Source organism: Anolis sagrei, chromosome 1 (assembly GCF_037176765.1).
Source record: "Anolis sagrei isolate rAnoSag1 chromosome 1, rAnoSag1.mat, whole genome shotgun sequence".
Taxonomy (NCBI): domain Eukaryota; kingdom Metazoa; phylum Chordata; class Lepidosauria; order Squamata; family Dactyloidae; genus Anolis; species Anolis sagrei.
Window position 1 is genome coordinate 231453989 of NC_090021.1, and position 21765 is coordinate 231475753.

Consider the following 21765-nt stretch of genomic DNA (forward strand, 5'->3'; position numbering starts at 1 on the left):
GCCAGTTCATGGCTACAGAGATACAGTGGTTTCAAATCGGACTCCCCTTTTTGTAACACTCTTATTATATACATGACATTCATTGACCTTGCAAAGGCATTCGACATAGTGAATTGTAGTGCTCTCTGGACCATCCTCCAAAAAATCTTTCAGCAGGCACCAACCAATCCCTCTGCAATGACAGAAATACAGCTTAATGGTGTAACATTAGAAAATGTTGACCATTTCTGCTACCTTGGCAGCCACCTCTCCACAAAAGTTAACATTGACACTGAAATACAACACCATCTGAGCTCTGCAAGTGCAGCATTTTTCCAAATGAAGCAGAGAGTGTTTGAGGACCAGATCTGTAGGGATACCAAGATGTTTGTTTATAAATCTATAGGCATACAACAGGGTTGGGAAAAATGCTGCAGAATAATTGTAGTGCAATAGATGGATATGGGATTGTGTGCAATGACTACTGGAATGGCAAGGATTACGATTGCGAATAGCGTGGTTTTAATAGTGAATGTAGCCCCTGGTGGCGCAGTGGATTAAAGCACTGAGCTTGTTGACCGGAAGGTCGCAGGTTCCAATCCGGGGAGTGGTGTGAGCTTCCACTGTCAGCCCCAGCTTCTGCCAACCTAGCAGTTCAAAAACATGCAAATCTGAGTAGATCAATAGGTACTGCTCTGGCGGGAAGGTAACAGCCCTCCATGCAGTCATGCCGGCCATATGACCTTGGAGGTGTCTATGGACAACGCCGACTCTCCGGCTTAGAAATGGAGATGAGCACCACACCCGAGTTGGACACAACTGGACTTAATGTCAGGGGAAAACCTTTACCTATTTTTTTAAAACATTTTAATGTATTTTAATTTTAATGTTTATTTTAATTGTATATTGTTTTAAGGCACTGAATAGTTGCCTATGTATAAAGCCACCTTGAGTCTCCTTCAGGGTTAAGAAGGACGGGATATAAATATAGTAAATACATAAATAAATAAATACATGGCCACAAGGGATCACTTATGATTATATTGATGGATTGGGAGACAAATTGTCCCCTCCCCACCCCTCCCCATCCATTTTAATGAAGTCTTTAAAAACAAATCAAGAATGTATTGCCAAAGGCTTTCATGGCCAGAATCACTGAGTTGTTGTAAGTTTTTCAGGCTGTATGGCCATGTTCCAGACGTATTCTCTCCTGACTTTTCACCTGCGTCTATGGCAGGCATCCTCAGATGTTGTGAAGTCAAATAAAGAATGGCGCATATACACTTTTGCAATCTTATCTGCTGCAAAAAGAAGAGTCAGACTCTCAGGATTCTTATTTTTAAAAAACTGGTTCATTTTTCCAAATATATATTTAATATAAAAAAAGAACAACTTCATAACTATTCCAGTAAATTCCATATATAAAAAGAACCCCAAAAAATCCCGTACAAATACTTTCATGTCAACCGTTGAGATGATCGAAACGTCGACTCCCATCGCAAATAAGGAGGGAATCCAGCACAGCACCCCACAGAGGGCAGGAAGACAGACACTGCCGAAAAGACAGCATCTTGGAATGTAGCAGAAGTATTATTATTATTATCTTTGGCCCAGCCACCATTTGTTCCTGGTGTTGGGGAGAGAGGGAAAGCAAAGGAAGAGGTCCACTTGCACACAGATGTGTGCAGACATCTGGAATGTTGTGGACATCGTAGTCTTCTCTTGCGATCCCTTCCCCAATGTACAGTAAACTTCTACAGGAAAATTAAGGGGGCAAGGGAAGGCTGTCATATAGCTACCTATCCAGTCCTGCTAGAGAAAAACAAAGACAAAAAAAATCCCTCTAAAAGAGACAAAATAGTACCTCTATAACATGTAAAAAAGTAAAAAAATAAGTTTTCCTTTGGACCCCTAAAAAAGACACACACACACACACATACGTATACACACAGAGAGACTTCCAAGGGTGCCCCACTACTGCTCCACCCTCCCCAAACATGAGGGACGTGGAGGTTCACATCTGTCCCCTTCTCTTGCCCTGAACCCTCAAAGAAGGATCAGAGCACATTGTCACCCCCCACCCACCCCCAGTCTGTCAGGGCGTTCCCAGTCTTCAGGCCAGGAGCGCACATTCACACGCTGCCAATTCTCCACAGACGCTTCCTGTTGTCATCTGTGCAGCTGCCCAGTGAGGCCCAGCGAGGTCTTCAGAGACCTGGACAATGGAGAGAAAAAAAGCCTGTTACATTTCTCATTCCAAACTCCAGGATCAACTTTCATCCTCACACACAAACAAATCTGTCTTGGAGTTTACTAACCACACTGTTAAGATCTCGCTTTTTCTCCTCCCACTCCAGACATTATAGTCCAGATTTGGGAATTGTGTGTGTATGTGCAAGCATGCAATGTCCTTTCTTTGGGTTCCTCTCAGGGCCATAAAGAGGAGGAAAGATTAAAAACAGCCAGAAGTTCACTTCTGGTTTTGAAAACCTTTTTTTCATGTTAAATAGTGCAGAAGCATACTGCAACCTATTTAACAGAGAACCTTCCTCCTTCTAAATCAGTGGTTCTCAACCTGTGGGTCCCCAGGTGTTTTGGCCAACTCCCAGAAGTCCCAACCAGCTTACCAGCTGTTAGGATTTTTGGGAGTTGAAGGCCAAAACATCTGGGGACCCACGGGTTGAGAAACACTGTTCTAAATGTTTTGGAGTTCTGCTCCCAATATGCATAGTGGTTGAGAGATGACGTTCAAATAATCAGTAAAGCAACACCCTTGTCCCCCAGATGAATAGCAATATCCCAGCACTAGTACCCAAGAAAGGTAATTACTGGGGGCAATAAAAGGGCAGGCTGGAGCGTTTGAGGGCCACCACCACTAAAAAAAAGCCTTGAAGGGCCACATGCACCCCCCCAACCTCTGCTGCCCAACCCCAGAGTTCTCCAGCACTTCATGCACCGTTGTTTCATGTGAAACACCAGTGCTCTTGGCAGCCCAAGCCTTTCACACCATGTGAGAGGTGTACATACCATCAACATCCAATCCTTCTCTGGGTGACAAATGTTTTGAGACGGTCATTATATCTGGCTGCAAGCCACCATCTTTAGCATTGCCATTTGACTGGCTTTACCAGTCAACCCATTTTCTGGCATTATTTCCCACACTGTCAAAGGTCTGACTAAATGACACTTGGAAATAATATTACTAATCAGCAGAGGCAGAATCTCAGAGCCAAAAGGGGAAAAAAACTTCACTTCACATGAGCAGCTCTTCTAATTTAACCACAATCAATACCAGTAAAAAAGAAAAACTGACAAGGTGGCTGATTTTTGCCTATCCAGGATGGAATGGATGCCCTTTGCTAGCATATTGGTCCTAGTTTGCAGGGATGTGGAATCCCAGGCCTTCCATGTGCTTTGAACTTCAGCCCCAAGAAGCCTCAGTCAGTGTGGCCATGGGTAAATGGTTACAAAGAACTGGATGCAAAACTTATAGAGGGAAAAGGATTCCCCAATTCTGCTCTAAAGGAAAGATTACTGTTGGCCCAACATACCAGTAGTTCGCTCACAGGCTGCACCTTCCTTCTCATGTGCCAGGTTGAGGCGGTTCTGTTCTGCTGCCAACCCATTAGACTCAGGACTGCTACTACGCGAGGGGCTGGCTGTGTCCTCTGGCTGAAGATGGAAAGCCATTTCCAGATGTTCCTGTGCCATCCTGAGGTGCTTGCGAAGCCGTTCCAACTCATGGTTTGGGAGGCCCGGTGCAACAGCATAGCGCTCAGCACCCATGCCAGCTAAGTTCTCTCCACCATAAGCCATTTTGTCCTTAGCAAGGTGGTTCTTGGAAGGATTCTTCTTGATGGAATGATAGGTAGGGGGTGCAGAAGGGTCCTTCCGAGCATACTGGGGCTTGGGAGGGACACCGTTGTCCTTGTCAAGGCCACGGAGAGCATCCCGGATTCCCCCAAAGCCCAGATGCAAGAGCTCACAAATATTGAGCAGCAGGCAAAGCCCACTCACAGCATACATGATCAGGAGGAAAATGGTTTTCTCAGTGGGACGGGAGACAAAGCAATCAACGGTGTGAGGGCAAGGACTACGGGAGCACACATACGAGGGATTGACTTCGAAGCGGTACAGAATGTATTGCCCCAGTAGAAACCCCACCTCAAACACCAAACGGCATATCAACTGTAGCACATACGCTGTCATCAAGCCATCTTTTTTGATGCGCCGGCGGCCATCATGTTTCTGATCCTGTGTCTCCTTTACCTCTCTTTCTTGCTCCACCTCCTCAAAGATCATAGGGTCCTCCTCGCCATTGTCCTCAGCCTCTTCATAGTCGCGGCCAGCCCCACGGTGCACTACAGGTGCCCGGGTTTTTCGAGGAGGCTGGCGCGAGAGGCGGTGTAGCGCAAAGCCCAAGTACATCACAGATGGGGTGGCTATCATGATAATCTGGAAGATCCAGAAACGGACGTGTGAGAGGGGCGCAAAGTCATCATAGCAGACATTCTCACATCCAGGTTGCTGTGTGTTGCAGACGAATTTGCTCTGTTCATCATAGTAGATGGACTCACCACCCACAGCAGTCAACACAATGCGGAAGACAATCAGCACAGACAGCCACACCTTTCCCACAAAGGTTGAGTGCTGGTTGATCTCCTCAAGGAGGCGTGTCAGGAAACTCCAACTCATCTTGGCTCACCAACAGTCTGCAGCCAATAAATACAAGAAGGCAGGAGGTTAAACTATGGGAAAACAGTTTTCTTTCTGACCCCAACTCTGAAAATAAAAAATAGCAAATCTGATCCAGGGAGAGCTGAAATATGGGTTATATCAGATTTCAATTTAGTTTGCTGCTTTAAGGAAGTAAATATATACAGACAAAGCATTGTTATAATGAGATTTTTTTTAATATAGCAACTATTGCATCAGTTTCCTGCAGCTGGGCTGAGAGGTGTGGGTGGTTCCCACCCCCATTATTGCTACATCACCCCATCTCAATTGTCTGAGGGTTTGTCAGGAGAAGCAAGGTCAGAATGCTACGGATGCAAATGATCGTTCAGTAACTTTGCCACTACAATGGCTCTCTTAGCCACACACCGGGGAGAACTGTCTGTACAATGGGCCCTCAGTTTCCATTGAGGTTTGGTTCCAGGATGTCCCAAAGACATTCACGGATGCTTAAGTCTCACTACATACAATGGCATGGTGAAATGATGTCCCTTATATAGGATGGGGCATAAAGACCTCCCACATTTTCAAGGGGAATAAAAAATATACAAAACTATCTAGAAAAAAAACTATATATATTTCTGAAAGGTATATAAAATCCAGTTTTGTTTTCATGGATTTTAAAAATCTTCTCAGACAAATGGCAGCCACCATTGGCAACATGTTGCTGAAGATGTTCCTGGAATTCCTCCATCACTCTCGGCGTCATCTCAGGAAGAACGCTCGCTGTGTCATCACAGGATGGTTGTTCTCATAATATACTCGAACAACAAAGCCCCAATATTCCCCAGTCCAACTCATTATGGGTACTGTAAGCAGCAGAGTGTAACCTATCAGTAGACCTACCCCACTTGTCTACCCCCATTACAGCCCACACCAGTGCCCCTTTGAAATATGGGAGATCTTTATGTCCCACCCTGTATAAAATGGCAAAATCAAGGTTTGCTTTTGGGATTTTAAAAAAAAATATTTTACAGCTATGGAAGTTGAATCCCTGGAGAACCAAATAAATATACTTCTTTACTATCAAATGTGAATGTTTGTAGCACTGACCTTTAATATGTCCTGTAAACAATATATTCTCAATACCTTAACATGCTTCTTTTTACAATCAGAAAGTTTCAAATTCTACAATTTTTGTATTTTGAGCTTCATAAAATTTGTCCAGACTGATATATACAGATAAAGCATTGTTATAATGAGATTTTTTTAAATATAGCAACTGTCTTTACACTAATGCACAGAGCATGGGAAATAAACAAGACCAACTCCAACTTTTAGCACAACACCACAAATATGATATCATAGGGATTACTGAAACCTGGTGGGATGACTCCTATCGCTGGAATGTAGATATCGAGGGGTTTAACCTCTTTCACAGAAACCGAACAAAGGGGAGAGGAGGCGGAGTAGCCTTATATGTCAAAAACTCTTATGCTGCAGAAGAGATTCAAGACAGCAATCTGGGAAACCAGCTTGAAATCATCTGGATAAGAATCAAGGAAACTGGGACTCAAAAAGATGTCGTCGTAGGCGTCTACTACAGACCCCCAAGCCAGGAGGAAGAACTTGATGAAGTCTTCTGCCAACAGTTGACCAAACAGGCACAGAGAAGAGATGTAGTAGTCATGGACGATTTCAACTATCCCGATATTTGCTGGAAAACAAACTCGGCCAAGAGTACAAGGTCCAACAAATTCCTCGCTTGCCTCGCAGACAATTTCATGGTCCAGAAGGTAGAAGAGGCAACAAGGGGATTGGCTACTCTTGATCTCATCCTAACAAATGCGGAGGACCTGATCGATGCGGTCGAAGTGGTAGGATCCTTAGGGGCAAGTGACCATGTGCTCCTGCAATTTGAGGTACAAAGGAAGGCCGAAACTAAGACAAGTCAAACCCGCATTTTGGACTTTAGGAGAGCTGATTTCCAAAAAATGAAGGAAACGCTGAGCAGCATTCCGTGGACACAGATACTAAAAGACAAGGGAGTTACGGATGGATGGGAATTTCTCAAGAGTGAAATACTCAAGGCGCAATTGCAAACCGTGCCAACAAAGAGAAAAAATAGGACAAGTGCAAAGAAGCCAGAATGGATGTCCAAAGAACTTCTAACTGTGCTAAGACACAAAAGAGACATGCACAAGAAGTGGAAAAAGGGAGAAATCACCAAAGAAGAATTCAAACAAATAGCCAACACCTGTAGGGAAACGGTCCGCAAGGCTAAAGCAAAAAACGAGCTCAGACTTGCCAGGGACATTAAAAACAATAAAAAGGGCTTCTATTCTTATGTCAGTAGAAAAAGGAAAAACAAGGAGGCGATAGGACCTCTTCGAGGAGAAGATGGGGCAATGCTGACAGGGGATAGGGAAAAGGCAGAACTACTTAATGCCTTCTTTGCCTCGGTCTTCTCACAAAAAGAGAGTCTTCAACCTCAGCAAGATGGAGTGGATGAGGGATTGGAGGACATCCAACCCCAAATTGGGAAAGAAGTCTTCCAGGAATACCTGGCTGCTCTTAATGAGTTCAAGTCCCCAGGGCCAGATCAACTACACCCCAGAGTATTGAAGGAACTAGCGGAAGTCATTTCGGAACCATTGGCAACCATCTTTGAGAGTTCTTGGAGAACGGGAGAAGTTCCAGCAGATTGGAGGAGGGCCAATGTGGTCCCAATCTTCAAGAAGGGAAAAAAGGACGACCCAAACAACTACCGTCCGGTCAGCCTCACGTCGATACCGGGCAAGATTCTGGAAAAGATTGTTAAGGAAGCGGTCTGCAAACACTTAGAAACAAATGCAGTCATCGCTAATAGTCAACATGGATTTATCAAAAACAAGTCATGCCAGAATAATCTGATCTCTTTCTTCGATAGAGCTACAAGCTGGGTAGATGCGGGGAATGCCGTGGATGTAGCGTACCTGGATTTCAGTAAGGCCTTCGACAAGGTCCCCCATGACCTTCTGGCAAGGAAACTAGTCCAATGTGGACTAGGCAAAACTACGGTGAGGTGGATCTGTAATTGGTTAAGTGGACGAACACAGAGAGTGCTCACTAATGCTTCCTCTTCATCTTGGAAAGAAGTGACAAGTGGAGTGCCGCAGGGTTCCGTCCTGGGCCCGGTCCTGTTCAACATCTTTATTAACGACTTAGATGAAGGGCTAGAAGGCATGATCATCAAGTTTGCAAACGACACCAAATTGGGAGGGATAGCCAATAGTCCAGAGGACAGGAGCAGAATTCAAAACGATCTTGACAGATTAGAGAGATGGGCCAAAACTAACAAAATGAAGTTCAACAGTGACAAATGCAAGATACTCCACTTTGGCAGAACAAATGAAATGCAAAGATACAGAATGGGTGACGCCTGGCTCGAGAGCAGTACATGTGAAAAAGATCTTGGAGTCCTCGTGGACAACAAGTTAAACATGAGCCAACAATGTGATGTGGCGGCAAAAAAAGCCAATGGGATTTTGGCCTGCATCAATAGGAGCATAGTGTCTAGATCTAAGGAAGTAATGCTACCCCTCTATTCTGCTTTGGTTAGACCATATCTGGAATATTGTGTCCAATTCTGGGCACCACAATTCAAGAGAGATATTGACAAGCTGGAATGTGTCCAGAGGAGGGCGACTAAAATGATCAAGGGTCTGGAGAACAAGCCCTATGAGGAGCGGCTTAGGGAACTGGGCGTGTTTAGCCTGAAGAAGAGAAGGCTGAGAGGAGATATGATAGCCATGTATAAATATGTGAGAGGAAGCCACAGGGAGGAGGGAGCAAGCTTGTTTTCTGCTTCCTTGGAGACTAGGACGCGGAACAATGGCTTCAAACTACAAGGAGGAGAGGAGATTCCATCTGAACATTAGGAAGAACTCACCTCCTCCCCATTCAGCAGTGGAACTCTCTGCCCCAGAGTGTGGTGGAGGCTCCTTCTTTGGAAGCTTTTAAGCAGAGGCTGGATGGCCATTTGTCAGGGGTGATTTGAATGCAATATTCCTGCTTCTTGGCAGGGGGTTGGACTGGATGGCCCATGAGGTCTCTTCCAACTCTTTGATTCTATGATTCTATGATTTGATATATTGATGTTCCATATTCCTTATCCAAAATGTTTAGGACCACAAGTATTTTACTTGAAGCTACAGGGCTTCCCTCTGCTGCAGGCAGAGTAAAACCCCATATTTGGAAAAAAATCCCCACATAATAGTTAGACCCACATTTTTGGGCCCCTCAAAAGGGACAAAAAGTGTGACTATTACATGGTGAAATAGTGTAAAATTTTGAGTATGAAACAAAGTCTGTGTACAATGAACCATCAAAAAAACAAAGCTGCCACTATCTCAGTTTCCCATGTGGATAATTTTGGATGTTTGTTGTCTGGATAAAGGATATTCAACGTGTATATTTGGAAATACAAACCAGTTTTTTTCCATTCTACACCAAATGAAAAGCCTAGAAAATTTGTTCATGTCTACAGCATGAAGGTACAATATTGCATACTTTCTAGAAACCATACCAAGAGTGTACAGAGCAGCCAAAAGATTTTGAAATTTATTTTAGTGCAAAGAGGGAGAATTTCCCAATTTTTCCACTTAAATGATCAAAGTCTGGGGAAAAACTGGAATGGAAACTTCTTTAATTTTTCAAGATCTCCTTCACGGGAAGAAAAATGCCACAAAACACAGAGATCAAGAATGAATCATAAACTATTTCCACTCTTGCCCACTAAACATGAACTGTAAGTGCCAATGTGCCCACAATTACTATTTAGCCATCAGAAAGAAGGAATTGAGAGCCACTCCCAAGTTGTTCTACACTGCATGCTTCAGACAGAGATCAGTCCAGGAAATAGACAAGAGACTAGACTGGATGTGAACTCCACAAATCTGATATACATTTGCTATCACACCTAAAAGAGTGGCACTGGTTCACAACCCAGTCTATATATCTCCTACAAGTCTCACAAAAATCTGACAATTTTTTATTCTCTTCTCTAATTTTTCTTATCCCAGTCAAAAGGCCCAGCTCAAGAAACAACCTCAGTGCAAACACAAGTTATATCAGAGAAACATGTATATATGCATCTGACTTGGGGAGGGGTGTGTGTCTAGCAGTTTCAGAGGGTCCAATTCAGAGTGACATCTAATTCTGCACATACATACATACACTCACACCATTTGTTGGTGTTGTGTGCTTAAAAATTATTTCTTTGATCATGTGATTTTCGGGGTACGACAGTGTATTTTACCTAAGGTCACCCAGTGGGTTTCTATGGCCAAGTTGGGATTCAAATCTAGTCTCCAGAGTAATAGTCCAACAACCAAACCAATGCAGGCAGTCTCCATGTTACAGGCAATATAAGTTCTGCACATCTGTTCTTAAGTTGAATTTGTATGTAAATCGGAACAGGCACATTATCTTTAAGTGTAACTCCAGCCTAAATAAAATAAATAAATAAATAAATAAATAAATAAATAAATAAATAAATAAATATAGTTTTGGATAGCATAGGAAAGAGTTAACGTCCCTGTGGCATTTGTTTTGCTGTCTGTGCTCTTGTTCTGCACTTTCCATCAAAACAAGGATTGGCGTTAAAGCTTCAGTGGAGACACCTTTTTTTCCCATGATAACTCTTTCAGGAATGAATTTCCCTTCCTAGGGGTTGATTTCCTCTTACTTCCTGTTGTTTCGCCCCCATTCTAACTATGAGTCAGATGTAAGTCAGATGTCTGCAACTTGTGGATCCTGATCTAAATCCTCACCCCCTAGACTTAAGGAAAAGATGCAGATGCAATAGAGTTGCCGATGTGCAAGCTGGATGAATTTGGAAGGGGTGAGCTAGGCCCAACACAAACCGCTCTGATGACTGCCTCTCCCCTCCATGAGAGCAGATTCCTTCCCACTCTGCTGATGCCACACCTACCCCGGCCCTCATTGAAAGTCCTCCCCATGAAATACCACTATTTGTTCAACCTCATACGTGTAACATTAGTGATACACACACTACGTGGAACTGAAGGAAGGGTGACGCCACCTGGAAACAATTGGGGAACCAGGAGCAGCACTCATGGGCAGGGTTTTCCCTTCTTCCCTCAAGTATTCTTTCACTGCCACATCAGCCCTGAGAGCAGATGAGTGAGAGTTGGGCAAAGCAGTTGCCTCAGGGAGTCAACTCAAGAGGCTCTGCCTTTGGATGCATGCCACATCCTGGTGTGCTGGAAAGGGTGTGACGCTCCAATGAGTGCGCACAATGAACATCCTGGAGCAAAGCAACACCCGTGGAAGCACACGTCAGTGAGAGCAGCCCTCAGGCAGATGTTTGTTTTGTTTATGCTCTGTTCCTTTAGGACGAAACATGGGAGACTCCCCAATTCTCTACTTACTGCTCCCATCCACAAATGCGAGGGAGTTGGTCTTCACCTTCTCTCTAAATATGCATAAAGATGCATAACATCTTTGGCATGGAGAATAACTCCATACAAAGATAAGTAGAGTAAGGGCTTTATATTTGCACTATTGACTCATGTTTTAATCACAGGAAGATATAAAATACTCTTCGTCTGCAGACTATATTAAGTGAAGTCAAAATAAAATATTCAAAACTTGTTTGGTCACCTTTATCCCATTAGACAATGGTACCTTTGGAAAGAAAGAAGGAAGATCTACTCCTATTACAAAGTACAGATAGACACTTTGTGGCTTTCCAAATGCTGGACAGCGAATATCATTTACTAAGCAGGGTATAAGTACAGTAAATAAATAAATAAATAAATAAATAAATAAATAAATAAATAAATGAGCTGGCTAGGGGATGAGGGGAAGTGCAGTCCAAAAACATTTGGAAGGATGTGTGTCTACCAAGCTGACATAAACATTTTACTCATTTTGTTGAAATCTAGGTAACAACTATAATACCCATTTACTCAAGAGTAAGCACTTCTGAGAACAATATAATTTAGTTCTAGCTAAATATATATACTATTGGGGTGTCTTTTTAAAATAGAAGGTTTTTTGGGAGAAAGGCCTAAAACATGTCTGATGGGGAAAAAAACATTCTAATGGTTGTGTTGTCAAAGGTTTTCATGGCCAAAATCACTAGGTTGCTGCGGGTTTACCAGTCTGTACAGCCATGTTCCAGAAGCATTCCCTCCTGAGGATGCCTGCCATAGATGTGGGTGGAACATCAGGAGAAAAGACTTAGAATCATAGAATAGAATCATAGAGTTGGAAGAGACCTCATGGGCCATCCAGTCCAACTTCCTGCCAAGAAGCAGGTATACTGCATTCAAAGCACCCCTGACAGATGGCCATCCAGCCTCTGTTTAAAAGCTTCCAAAGAAGGAGTCTCCACCACACTCCAGGGCAGAGAGTTCCACTGCTGAACAGTTCTCACAGTCAGGAAGTTCTTCCTCATGTTCAGATGGAATCTCCTTTCTTGTAGTTTGAAGCCATTGTTTCACATCCTAGTCTCCAGGGAAGCAGAAAACAAGCTTGCTCCCTCCTCCCTGTGACTTCCTCTCACACATTTATACATGGCTATCATATCTCCTCTCAGCCTTCTCTTCTTCAGACTACACATGCCCAGCTCTTTAAGCCGCTCCTCATAGGGCTTGTTCTCCAGACCTTTTATCATTTTAGTTGCCCTCCTCTGGACACATTCCAGCTTGTCAGCATCTCTCTTCAATTGTGGTGCCCAGAATTGGACACAATATTCCAGGTGTGGTCTAACCAAGGCAGAATAGAAGGGTAGCATTACTTCCCTAGATCTAGACACTATGCTCCTATTGATTCAGGCCAAAATCCCATTGGCTTTTTTTGCCGCCCCATCACATTGTTGGCTCATGTTTAACTTGCTGTCCACGAGGACTCCAAAATCTTTTTCACACGTACTGCTCTTGAGCCAAGCATCCCCCATTCTGTATCTTTGCATTTCGTTTTTTGCCTAAGCGGAGTATCTTGCATTTGTCACTGTTGAACTTCCTTTGTTAGCTTTGGCCCATTTCTCTAATCTGTCAAGATCATTTTGAATTCTGCTCCTGTTCTCTGGAGTATTGGCTATCCCTCCCAATTTGGTGTTGTCTACAAACTTGATGATCATGCCTTCTAACCCTTCATCTAAGGGTTAGAACATGGAACATGGCCATACAGTCCGGAAATCTCACAAAAACTGATTGTAATGGTTGTCCAAATGATGTCCTCTAAAAATACAAAAGTAGTTACCATAGTTTATGGATGTCTCCCGAAAAATATTGGGTTATTTTGTAAGTGAAGTGAGAACATCCAATAAACCAGCACTTAAGCCAACCACAGCTTTTATTGGACCTCAACTGACTTCAACTTAACATATGGTGATAACTCTCAAACTGAAGTTTAATATTTCAGATATGCTACTGAATCAAGATACAGCAGACTCTCGCTTATCCAACATAAATGAGCCATCAGAACATTGGATAAGGGAAAATGTTGGATAATAGGAGGGATTAAGGAAAACACTATCATGTCAAAATTACGTTGTTATTTTACAAATTAAGCACCAAAACATCAAATTTTACAACAAATTGACAGAAAAAGCAATTCAATACACGGTGACATTATGTAGCAATTATTGTATTTACGAATTTAGCACCAAGGCAGACTGCGTTGGATAATACAGAACATTGGATGAGCGAAGGTTAGATAAGCGAGACTCTACTGCAGGGGTCCTCAAACTAAGGCCCAGGGGCTAGTTACGGCCCCCCAAGGTCATTTACCCGGCCCTCGCTCAGTGTCAACCAAGTCTGAAATGATTTGAAAGCACACAACGACAACAACAACAATCTTATCACATCAGCCAAAAGCAGGCCCACACTTCCCATTGAAATACTAATGTTTCTATTTGTTAAAATTGTTCTTCATTTTAATTATTGTATATTTTAAGTGTTTTTGCACTACAAATAAGATATGTGCAGTGTGCATAGGAATTCATTCATGTTTTTTTTATTTCAAATTATAATCCGGCCCTCCAACAGTTTGAGGGACTGTGACCTGTTTAAAAAGTTTGAGGACCCCTGCTCTACTGTATAAGAGTACCTCAACCAGTCCCTCAAAAATCAGCAAGAATGTGACCAGAAATCCCGAGGACCTATAACCCAGAGCATCAATGTGTAGTTTATCAATCTGTGTATAAGCACCAACAAATATAACTACACCTGTGAGCAGAACACATTATAGCAATGAGTACGTACCCTGCCTTTGGCTCTCTGTCCCTCCTGGCTCACATAACCATGAGATAATGCAACTTGTGGCCCAAGTATCTGGATTCTACTGGAACACTAAAGCCACGCTAAAAGGCTTGCGTACTAGGTTTAATTGGGATACATTATACAGTTAAAAATAGGCAGATGTTGCTCAAGATCCAGAAGACAAACCACAGAAGAGCATTTTACAACAAATCGACAGCTGCCCCCCACCTCTGGAACTCCCTTCCTAAGGAGTTGAAGATGGCCCCCTCCCTCCCCACTTTCAAAAAAGCAGCTGAAGACACACCTTTGCTCACTGGCTTACTAGGAGGAGGAATAGTAGTTAGTAATACTACCATTATAACTCTGAGTAATAGTTGCCACCTGTATCTGTGCCCTCCTCACCCCATCAGCTCAATAGATACCTTGAGCAATGATTAATCAATTTGCCGCAAAGAAATAGGAAATTATTGTTTCCTTTTGATGTTTTGTCTTATGTCTGTTATAACAGGCTGTGCTTTTTGTTCAATTTTAGTTTGTTAAGTTGTAATTTGTATTAATATGTTAGGTTGTATACATTTTGTTATTATGGGTGTATTGTTGTTGTATTTGGGCATTGAATCATAGAATCAAAGAGTTGGAAGAGACCTCATGGGCCATCCAGTCCAACCCCCTGCCAAGAAGCAGGAATATTGCATTCGAATCACCCCTGACAGATGACCATCCAGCCTCTGCTTAAAAGCTTCCAAATAATGTTTGCCTTTTATGTTCGGAATCCGCCCTGAGTCCCTCTGGGGAGATAGAGTGGAATATAAATAAAGTATTATTATTATTATTATTATTTTCTATCAGGCCTCCAATTGAAGATCAATTCACAACACTTTGTTCACTTATTTGTTAAATGTTTCATGCCTCTGCACAGGAGTATTTCTCCCACTGCAATTCTTTATTTTTGCTTCATTTTGTACTCTTACAAAGCGCAAACAGAAGTATATTCATAATGTTCCAGTTTTCAGTGCCATGCATGTGTAGAACTAGCCACAAACCCCATAAATATACATGTAAGCTTGAACTTGATCCCTCTCTGTCCATTGGTCACATATATTTTAAGCAGAATTAGGCAGAAAGTTGAATGGAACCTACTGGTAGAGAACTCTCAGTGACGTATAGTAAATTGGCAAGGATTTCTTCACTCCCGACTATTTTAATAATAGCAGCAGCAGGAGGACTTTGCTGTTTTGTTCTGCATTGTATTGCGCAATGAAGAAAGCATGAGGCCACCAGGCATGGGTCTGGGTGACCCCTGCCTGGGCTTCTACATTCTGATTTTCAGAACAAGTGTGTGGGCTCAAAACTCTTCGACTCCAAACTCTATCTTAACATACGTGGTTCTGGCAGATGGATCCTGGAAGTTCCGGTTTATTTGTTTTTAAAAGACAAAACTCGCAGGTCTCTTTGCCCCGATTTTAAAGGAAATACTGTGATTTCTACATTAGTTCTGAAATAGCCACCTCACTGCCCCGGAAAAGAGAAAAAAACCACACTAGAGTATGTAATGCAAGGCACAAGGCTGGATAGCAAGAGCTGTTGAAGAGTTCAGGATTTTTTTATTTTATTTTATTGCAGCGGAACAAGTGAACTTTTTGTGAACGCAGCCTTACTCATACACTCAAGCACACACTCCTACCTTACCCAATCTCAGTCAAGTTTTCTTTGGCTCTGAGGAATGCATACTATGCAGGGTGTACAATTTCCCATCCAAGGGAGCCAGCAGGTTCCCCGTACAGCAAAGGTGAAGGCATCCTAAGCAAATTCTGCTGGCACCTCAAACTACAGCTTTACTCCAGCCCAGGACATTGTACTGCCTGAGGCAGGATAGAAAATGGCACTACCACCTTTTCCACTGTAAACCAAGCACGATATTTTTGGCACATGAGGCAGAAAATCCCAGGAGTGGCTTTCCCTTCTTTGGCAGCAGCATTACAATCACAACAAATTAAATGACTGATTTAAATTAGTTCATGACACACAAATCTGCTGCCTGAGGGAGCCTTCTCATTCTGCCTAATAGTAGGAGTGGCACCGTGCAGGTGGGAAGTGAAAAATGCAGCAAAAGGGAGGGATACTCTTAAAGATGCACAGAGCCATGCTGGATGAGCAAATGTTGACTGAACGTATCTGGAGGGCATAGGTTTGGGAAAGATAAAACTATAGTCTTTTGGGGCAGTCTGGGATAAGGAAAATAACATCTACCAAATTTAAAGCTATCTTGAATTATAATGACAACTATAAGTCATTATAGTTGTCATTATAATCCAGTGTTTTTAAAAGTGTATGTTATTTATGCTTATATTGTTGTGATATTTTTGCTTTTATTAACTCATATGTGATTACTTTTTATGCATACTACTTATTGTTTTTGTCTGGTTGTAAGCCACCCCAGGTCCCTCTCTAGGGAGATGAGGCAGGGTACAAATAAAGCTTAGTATTATTATTACTTACTATGTTTAAAAGCAATGCTTTGGGGGTCTTAATGTTCCCCCAGCAACAGCAAGAGCATCCCCCTGGGCAGCTAAACCAGGAAACCCCAACTGGATGGCCGCACAGAAGGGTCTTCCTCCAGGGGCAAAACCACGAATGGGCAACTTGGAAGTTCCTGAACAGACTCAGAAGCGGAGTGGGCAGATCAAAAGGCAACCTGGCAAAATGGCTCTACCTAGAAGAATCCTCCACCTTGTGCGACAGTGGAGCAGAACAAACAACTCAGTATCTGTATGCTTGTCTATAATGCCCTGCTTCATGTACAGAGGATGTTTAAAATTTCAGACAATGCGGTCGCTGTTGCTCGGTTTTGGTCAAAAAATTATTTAGCCGCTTCTGCTCCTTCTATTTTTAACAGTTATACTTAAAGTATGCAAAATAAATAAAATTACTTATTTTTGCAATACTAGTCCACAAAAGTTAGTAAGCCTTTTTAACATCCTCAGCTCCTCCACCGATTCACTCTCCTGAGTAGGAGAGAAAATCATTTCTCTCCAATTAATAAAAACTTCATTCCCCAAGAAAGGTGGAAGGGGGGAGAGAGAGAAATTAAGAATCCTGCTAAATCAATTATTTCCTCTAGCCCCCAAATTTCTAGCAATGCAGTAACTTAAAAGGAGTTCCCGGTGGCGTAATGGGTTAAACCCTTCTGCCGGCAGGACTACTGATTGAAAAGTCGGGGGTTTTAATCTGGAGAGTAGGGTGAGCTCCCATCTGTCAGCTCCAGCTTCTCATGCAGGAACATGAGAGAAATCTCCTACAAGATGGTAACACATCCGGGCATCCCCTAGGCAATGTCCTTGCAGACAGCCAATTCTCTCACGCATATATGAGTTCTAGGAGTGAATTGCGATCAATATTACACTCTGTGGAGTGCTAGAAATTTGGTGTGGAAGTATAACATGTATAACAAAATTTGAAAAAATTATGTTCCTGGTTTGAAAGTGTTATTTCTGTTTAATTGTGCGGGACTTACTTCGAAAGTGGTTGTTATACTCCATTAACTTTGCTTTTGTGGCTGTCATAAACTAGGCTGAATTGGTAGAGACTCTATGAGACATTCATTGAAAAACTATAGCAAAATATGCTGCAAGATGTCCCGCAAAAACAACGTTTTGGCAGTTTGATAAACTTTTCCCATGTTTTTATGATAGACCCAATTAGGAAATGACATTTATAACCCAGGAACAAAAATAATGTTATATAGTGTAATTCATTTAGTGGGCAGAGTTCTTATTTTGGGAGCGGGGGGCACTCTCTCTTTGTTCTCCCCAAATCTACACTCCAGTCCAGGACCATTTAAGTGCACATTCAAAGAAAATAAAACAGATGCTGCCTAAAGGTTGTAAAAGAGACAGGAGAAAAGGATTCCCACCTCTCCAGCAAGCTCCAAAACTCAGAAGCAGAGGAATTGACTCAACTCAGTGCCATTGTTTGCAGTTAAAGTGGAACTATTCAACACAACGAAGGGCCCTTCCACACAGCCATATAACCCAGAATATCAAGGCAGAAAATCCCACAATATCTGCTTTGAACAATTTGGCAGTCAAATTCTGCCAATGGGAAAGAGAATGCAATTCATCTAGACCAGGCATGGGTAAACTTGGGCCCTCCAGGTGTTCTGGATTTCAACTCCCACAATTAGGAATTGTGGGAGTTGAAGTCCAAAACACCTGGAGGGCCCAAGTTTGCCCATGCCTGGTCTAGACACACTGATTTCAGATCTATCTATTCTATATCCACCTCCTGGAACTTGGAAATGTTGTTTTTGGGGAGCACAAGACCCAGAATCTCTAGGTAACTTTTCAACCTTATACTTTGTGCTATGCTTTCAAGGGCCCTTCCACACAGCCCTATATCCCAGAATATCAAGGCGGAAAATACCACATTATTTTGAGTATGGACTCAGATAACTGAGTTCAAAGCAGATATTGTGGGATTTCCTGTCTTGATATTGTGGGTTATATGGATGTGGAAGGGTCCTAAGTTTGTTTCCACCTTCTGCGAACCCAAACAGTTTTCTCAGCAAAGGTTTTTCAGGAGCTGGTCTTTGCCTCCTTCCTGAGGCTGAGAGTGTGTGACTTGTATAAGGTTTGAAGGTGTCACATGGCTAAGTGGGGATTCAAACGCTGGATTCCAAAGTCTTAGGGGCCCTTTTAGACAGGCCCTATATCCAGGATCTGATTTTCTGTTTATCCCAGGTTATCTGGCAGTGCAGACTCATATAATCCAGTTTAAAGCATCATATCCTGGGATATAGGGTCTGTCTGGAAGGGCCCTTAAACTAAAATTCAAACTTTCCACTGGACACCACATAATGGGAAATGTTGATGAGCAATGACTGATTTATTAGCCATGCTGGTGGGCTGGGGAGCCTGGGAATTATAGTCCAAAGAAGAACCGTTTCCAAGCCCTAGCCATGCCAATCAAGGGGCCCTTCCACACAGCCCAGAATATCAAGGTAGAAAATCCCGCATTATTTGTGTGGACTCTGATAACCCAGTTCAAAAAGGATAGTGGGATTTTCTGCCATGATATTCTGGGATACAGGGCTGTGTGGAAGTGGCCAATTGTAACATTCACACTTGCCTCAAGCAGACAAAAGTTCTTTCTCCCACCCTGGACATTATTCCACAGATATATAAACCTCCCTTGTCTAGTTTCCAACAGACGTCACAACCTCTGAGAATGCCTGCCATAGATGTGGACAAGATGTCAGGAGAGAATGCTACCTGGAACAACATGGTCATACAGCCCGGAAAACTCACAGCAACCTGGTGATTCCAACCATGAGAGCCTTCTACAACACATTTTTCCAAGCCCTGATACCTGTTCATCATTACTATCCTTTCCAGGTTTCTTCCCTGGGAAGCTGGCACGAATTTCAATTCCTTCCTACAAACTTACCTAGGTAACTCAAAAGCCACTTTGTTGAAAGACTTATTTGTCACTTGCTGCCCCAAAGAAACACGAATCTGATCCCGATCTTGATAGGGAAAGGGGGAAATTCAATCTGACACAACCACAAACACAAATGCCATTCTTGGCACACAAATTTGGGCATGACATCAAATCCACCCAAACCCGGATCAGGCTAATCTTAATTAAACAACTTTGTTTGTTAGGTGCCAGGATGCCATTTCGGAACATGGGAAGGTACAGAACGGGGATGAATTGAGCTGAAGTCGTTTATCCCTTATGAGGGATGCATCTATATTGTAGAACCAATGCAGTTTTGTTAAACTTTTAACCGCCACATGGCTCAATACAGTGAATTGTAGTTTTCAAAGTTCTTTAGTCAGCTGGTGCCTCACCAAAAGGCAGGCTTGGGCAAACTTGGGCCCTCCAGGTGTTTTGGACTTCAACTCCCACAATTCCTAACAGCCTACCAACAAAACACCTGGAGGGCCCAAGTTTGCCCAAGCCTGCATTAGTGGATGGAAATGCACTCAGTCCATGCTCAGCGGCACATCTGTAGATTGTTAGGAATTGTGGGCGTTGAAGTCCAAACACCTGGAAGGCCAAAGTTTGCCCATGCCTACATCAGTGGATGGAAATGTACTCAGTCCATGCTCAGAGGCACGTCTGTCGGCTATTAGGAATTGTGGGAGTTAAAGTCCAAAACACCTGGAGGGCCAAAGTTTGCCCATGCCTGCATTAATGGATGGAAATGCACTCAGTCCATGCTCAGAGGCACTTCAGTAGGCTGTTAGGATTTGTGGGAGTTAATTCCAAAACACCTGGAGGGCCAAAGTTTGCCCATGCCTGCATTAGTGGATGGAAATGTACTCAGTCCATGCTCAGAGGCACTTCTGGAGGGCCCAAGTTTGCCCATGCCTGGTCTAGACATACTGATTTCAATGCATGGGTTTGCATTTCAGATCTATCTGTTATATATCCTCTTCCTTGAACTTGGAAAAGCTGCTTTTGGGGAGCACCAGTCCCAAAATCTCCAAGTAACTTTTTAACCTTATACTTTGCTCTATGCCTTCAAGTTGTTTCCAACTTTTGACGACCCAAACTGTTTTCTTGGCAAAGGTTTTTCAGGAGCTCACCTTCGCCTCCTTCCTGAAGCTGAGAGTGTGTGACTTCCCTAAGGTTTGAAGGTGTCCCATGGCAAAGTGGGGATTCAAACCCTGGATTCCAAAGTCTTAGGGGCAATCCAGACAGGCCCTATATCCAGGATCTGATCCCAGGTTTTCTGTTTATCCCAGTGTGGACTCATATATTCCACTTTAAAGCATCAAATCCTGGGATATAGGGCCTCCCCAAACTACAGTGGGTCTACACCAGGCATGGACAAACTTTGGCCTTCCAGGTGTTTTGGACTTCAACTCCCACAATTCCTAACAGCCTACAGAAGTGCCTCTGAGCATTCAGACAAAAGAATCCCAACTTTTCAACCTCTACAACAGGTATGGGCAAACTTGGGCCCTCGATGGGTTTTGGACTTCAACTCCCACAATTCCTAACAGCCTACCGGCTGTTAGGAATTGTGGGAGTTGGAGTCCAAAACCCATCGAGGGCCCAAGTTTGCCCATACCTGCTCTACAGAACGGATTCAGTCCACTTCCATTGCCAGGGCTCAATGCTATAGAGTCCTGGGAGTTGTAGTTCGCCGTGGCCCCTGAACTCCATGCCAGAGAAATCCAGGTACCTTATAAAAACGACAATCCCAGGATCCCCCCATTTAATAGCATAGCATAGCATGGAGCCAGGGCAGGACATCACATTGTATTGATTCCAGAGTGAGTGTGCGCAGAGGTAGTAAAGGAGAGAATGCACACAAAGAAACCCAACTCCCCCAAACGCATGGCGCGGGTCTCCTTAAGGGTTGCCGAGGCTCTACGCGCCATGGAGGGGCTTGGGGGGAGGGTTGGGGAAGAGACCCCTACAACCGCCTCCCTCCAAGAAGCCCTCCCGTTCCCCTCCCCTCCTTTTGCCAGAGACCCCCAACTCACTCTCAGGGCGCTGCTCCGGCGGCGCTCACAAAGACCCTCTCCCTCCGCCTCGCAATCTGTGTGTGTGCCTCTCTCCCGCCCGAACAAAGGGGCCCTGGGCCGCCACTACTGCTGCCGCCGCCGCCGCCGCCCGCCCGCCCGCCCGCCCGCCCCTCGGCCCCGCCTCGGGAAGGGACCCCCGCCCCCTTTCCCCCCCCTCCTCCTCCTCCCCCTCCTCCTCTTCCCTCCTCCCATCCGTTGAGGCGGGCTGGAGGGCGGGCGAAGAGCCCACGCGTGTCTCCACACGCGCCTTGCCCTCGCCTCTCCCTCCAAACAAACTTTGGTTGGAATGAATGCAAGTT

General features: G+C 43.7%; 1 protein-coding gene across 1 annotated transcript; it reads right to left on the reverse strand.

The window, feature by feature from the left end:
- Positions 1-1309: 1309 nt before the first annotated feature.
- Positions 1310-21554, reverse strand: LOC132773528 (gap junction gamma-1 protein-like). Its single transcript, XM_060772775.2, has 3 exons — positions 21425-21554; positions 3531-4691; positions 1310-2194 (listed from the first exon to the last, which is right to left on the reverse strand). Exons 2-3 carry the CDS (start codon positions 4672-4674, stop codon positions 2187-2189), a joined length of 1152 nt encoding a protein of 383 aa, XP_060628758.1. The 5' UTR covers positions 4675-4691; positions 21425-21554; the 3' UTR covers positions 1310-2186.
- Positions 21555-21765: the final 211 nt, after the last annotated feature.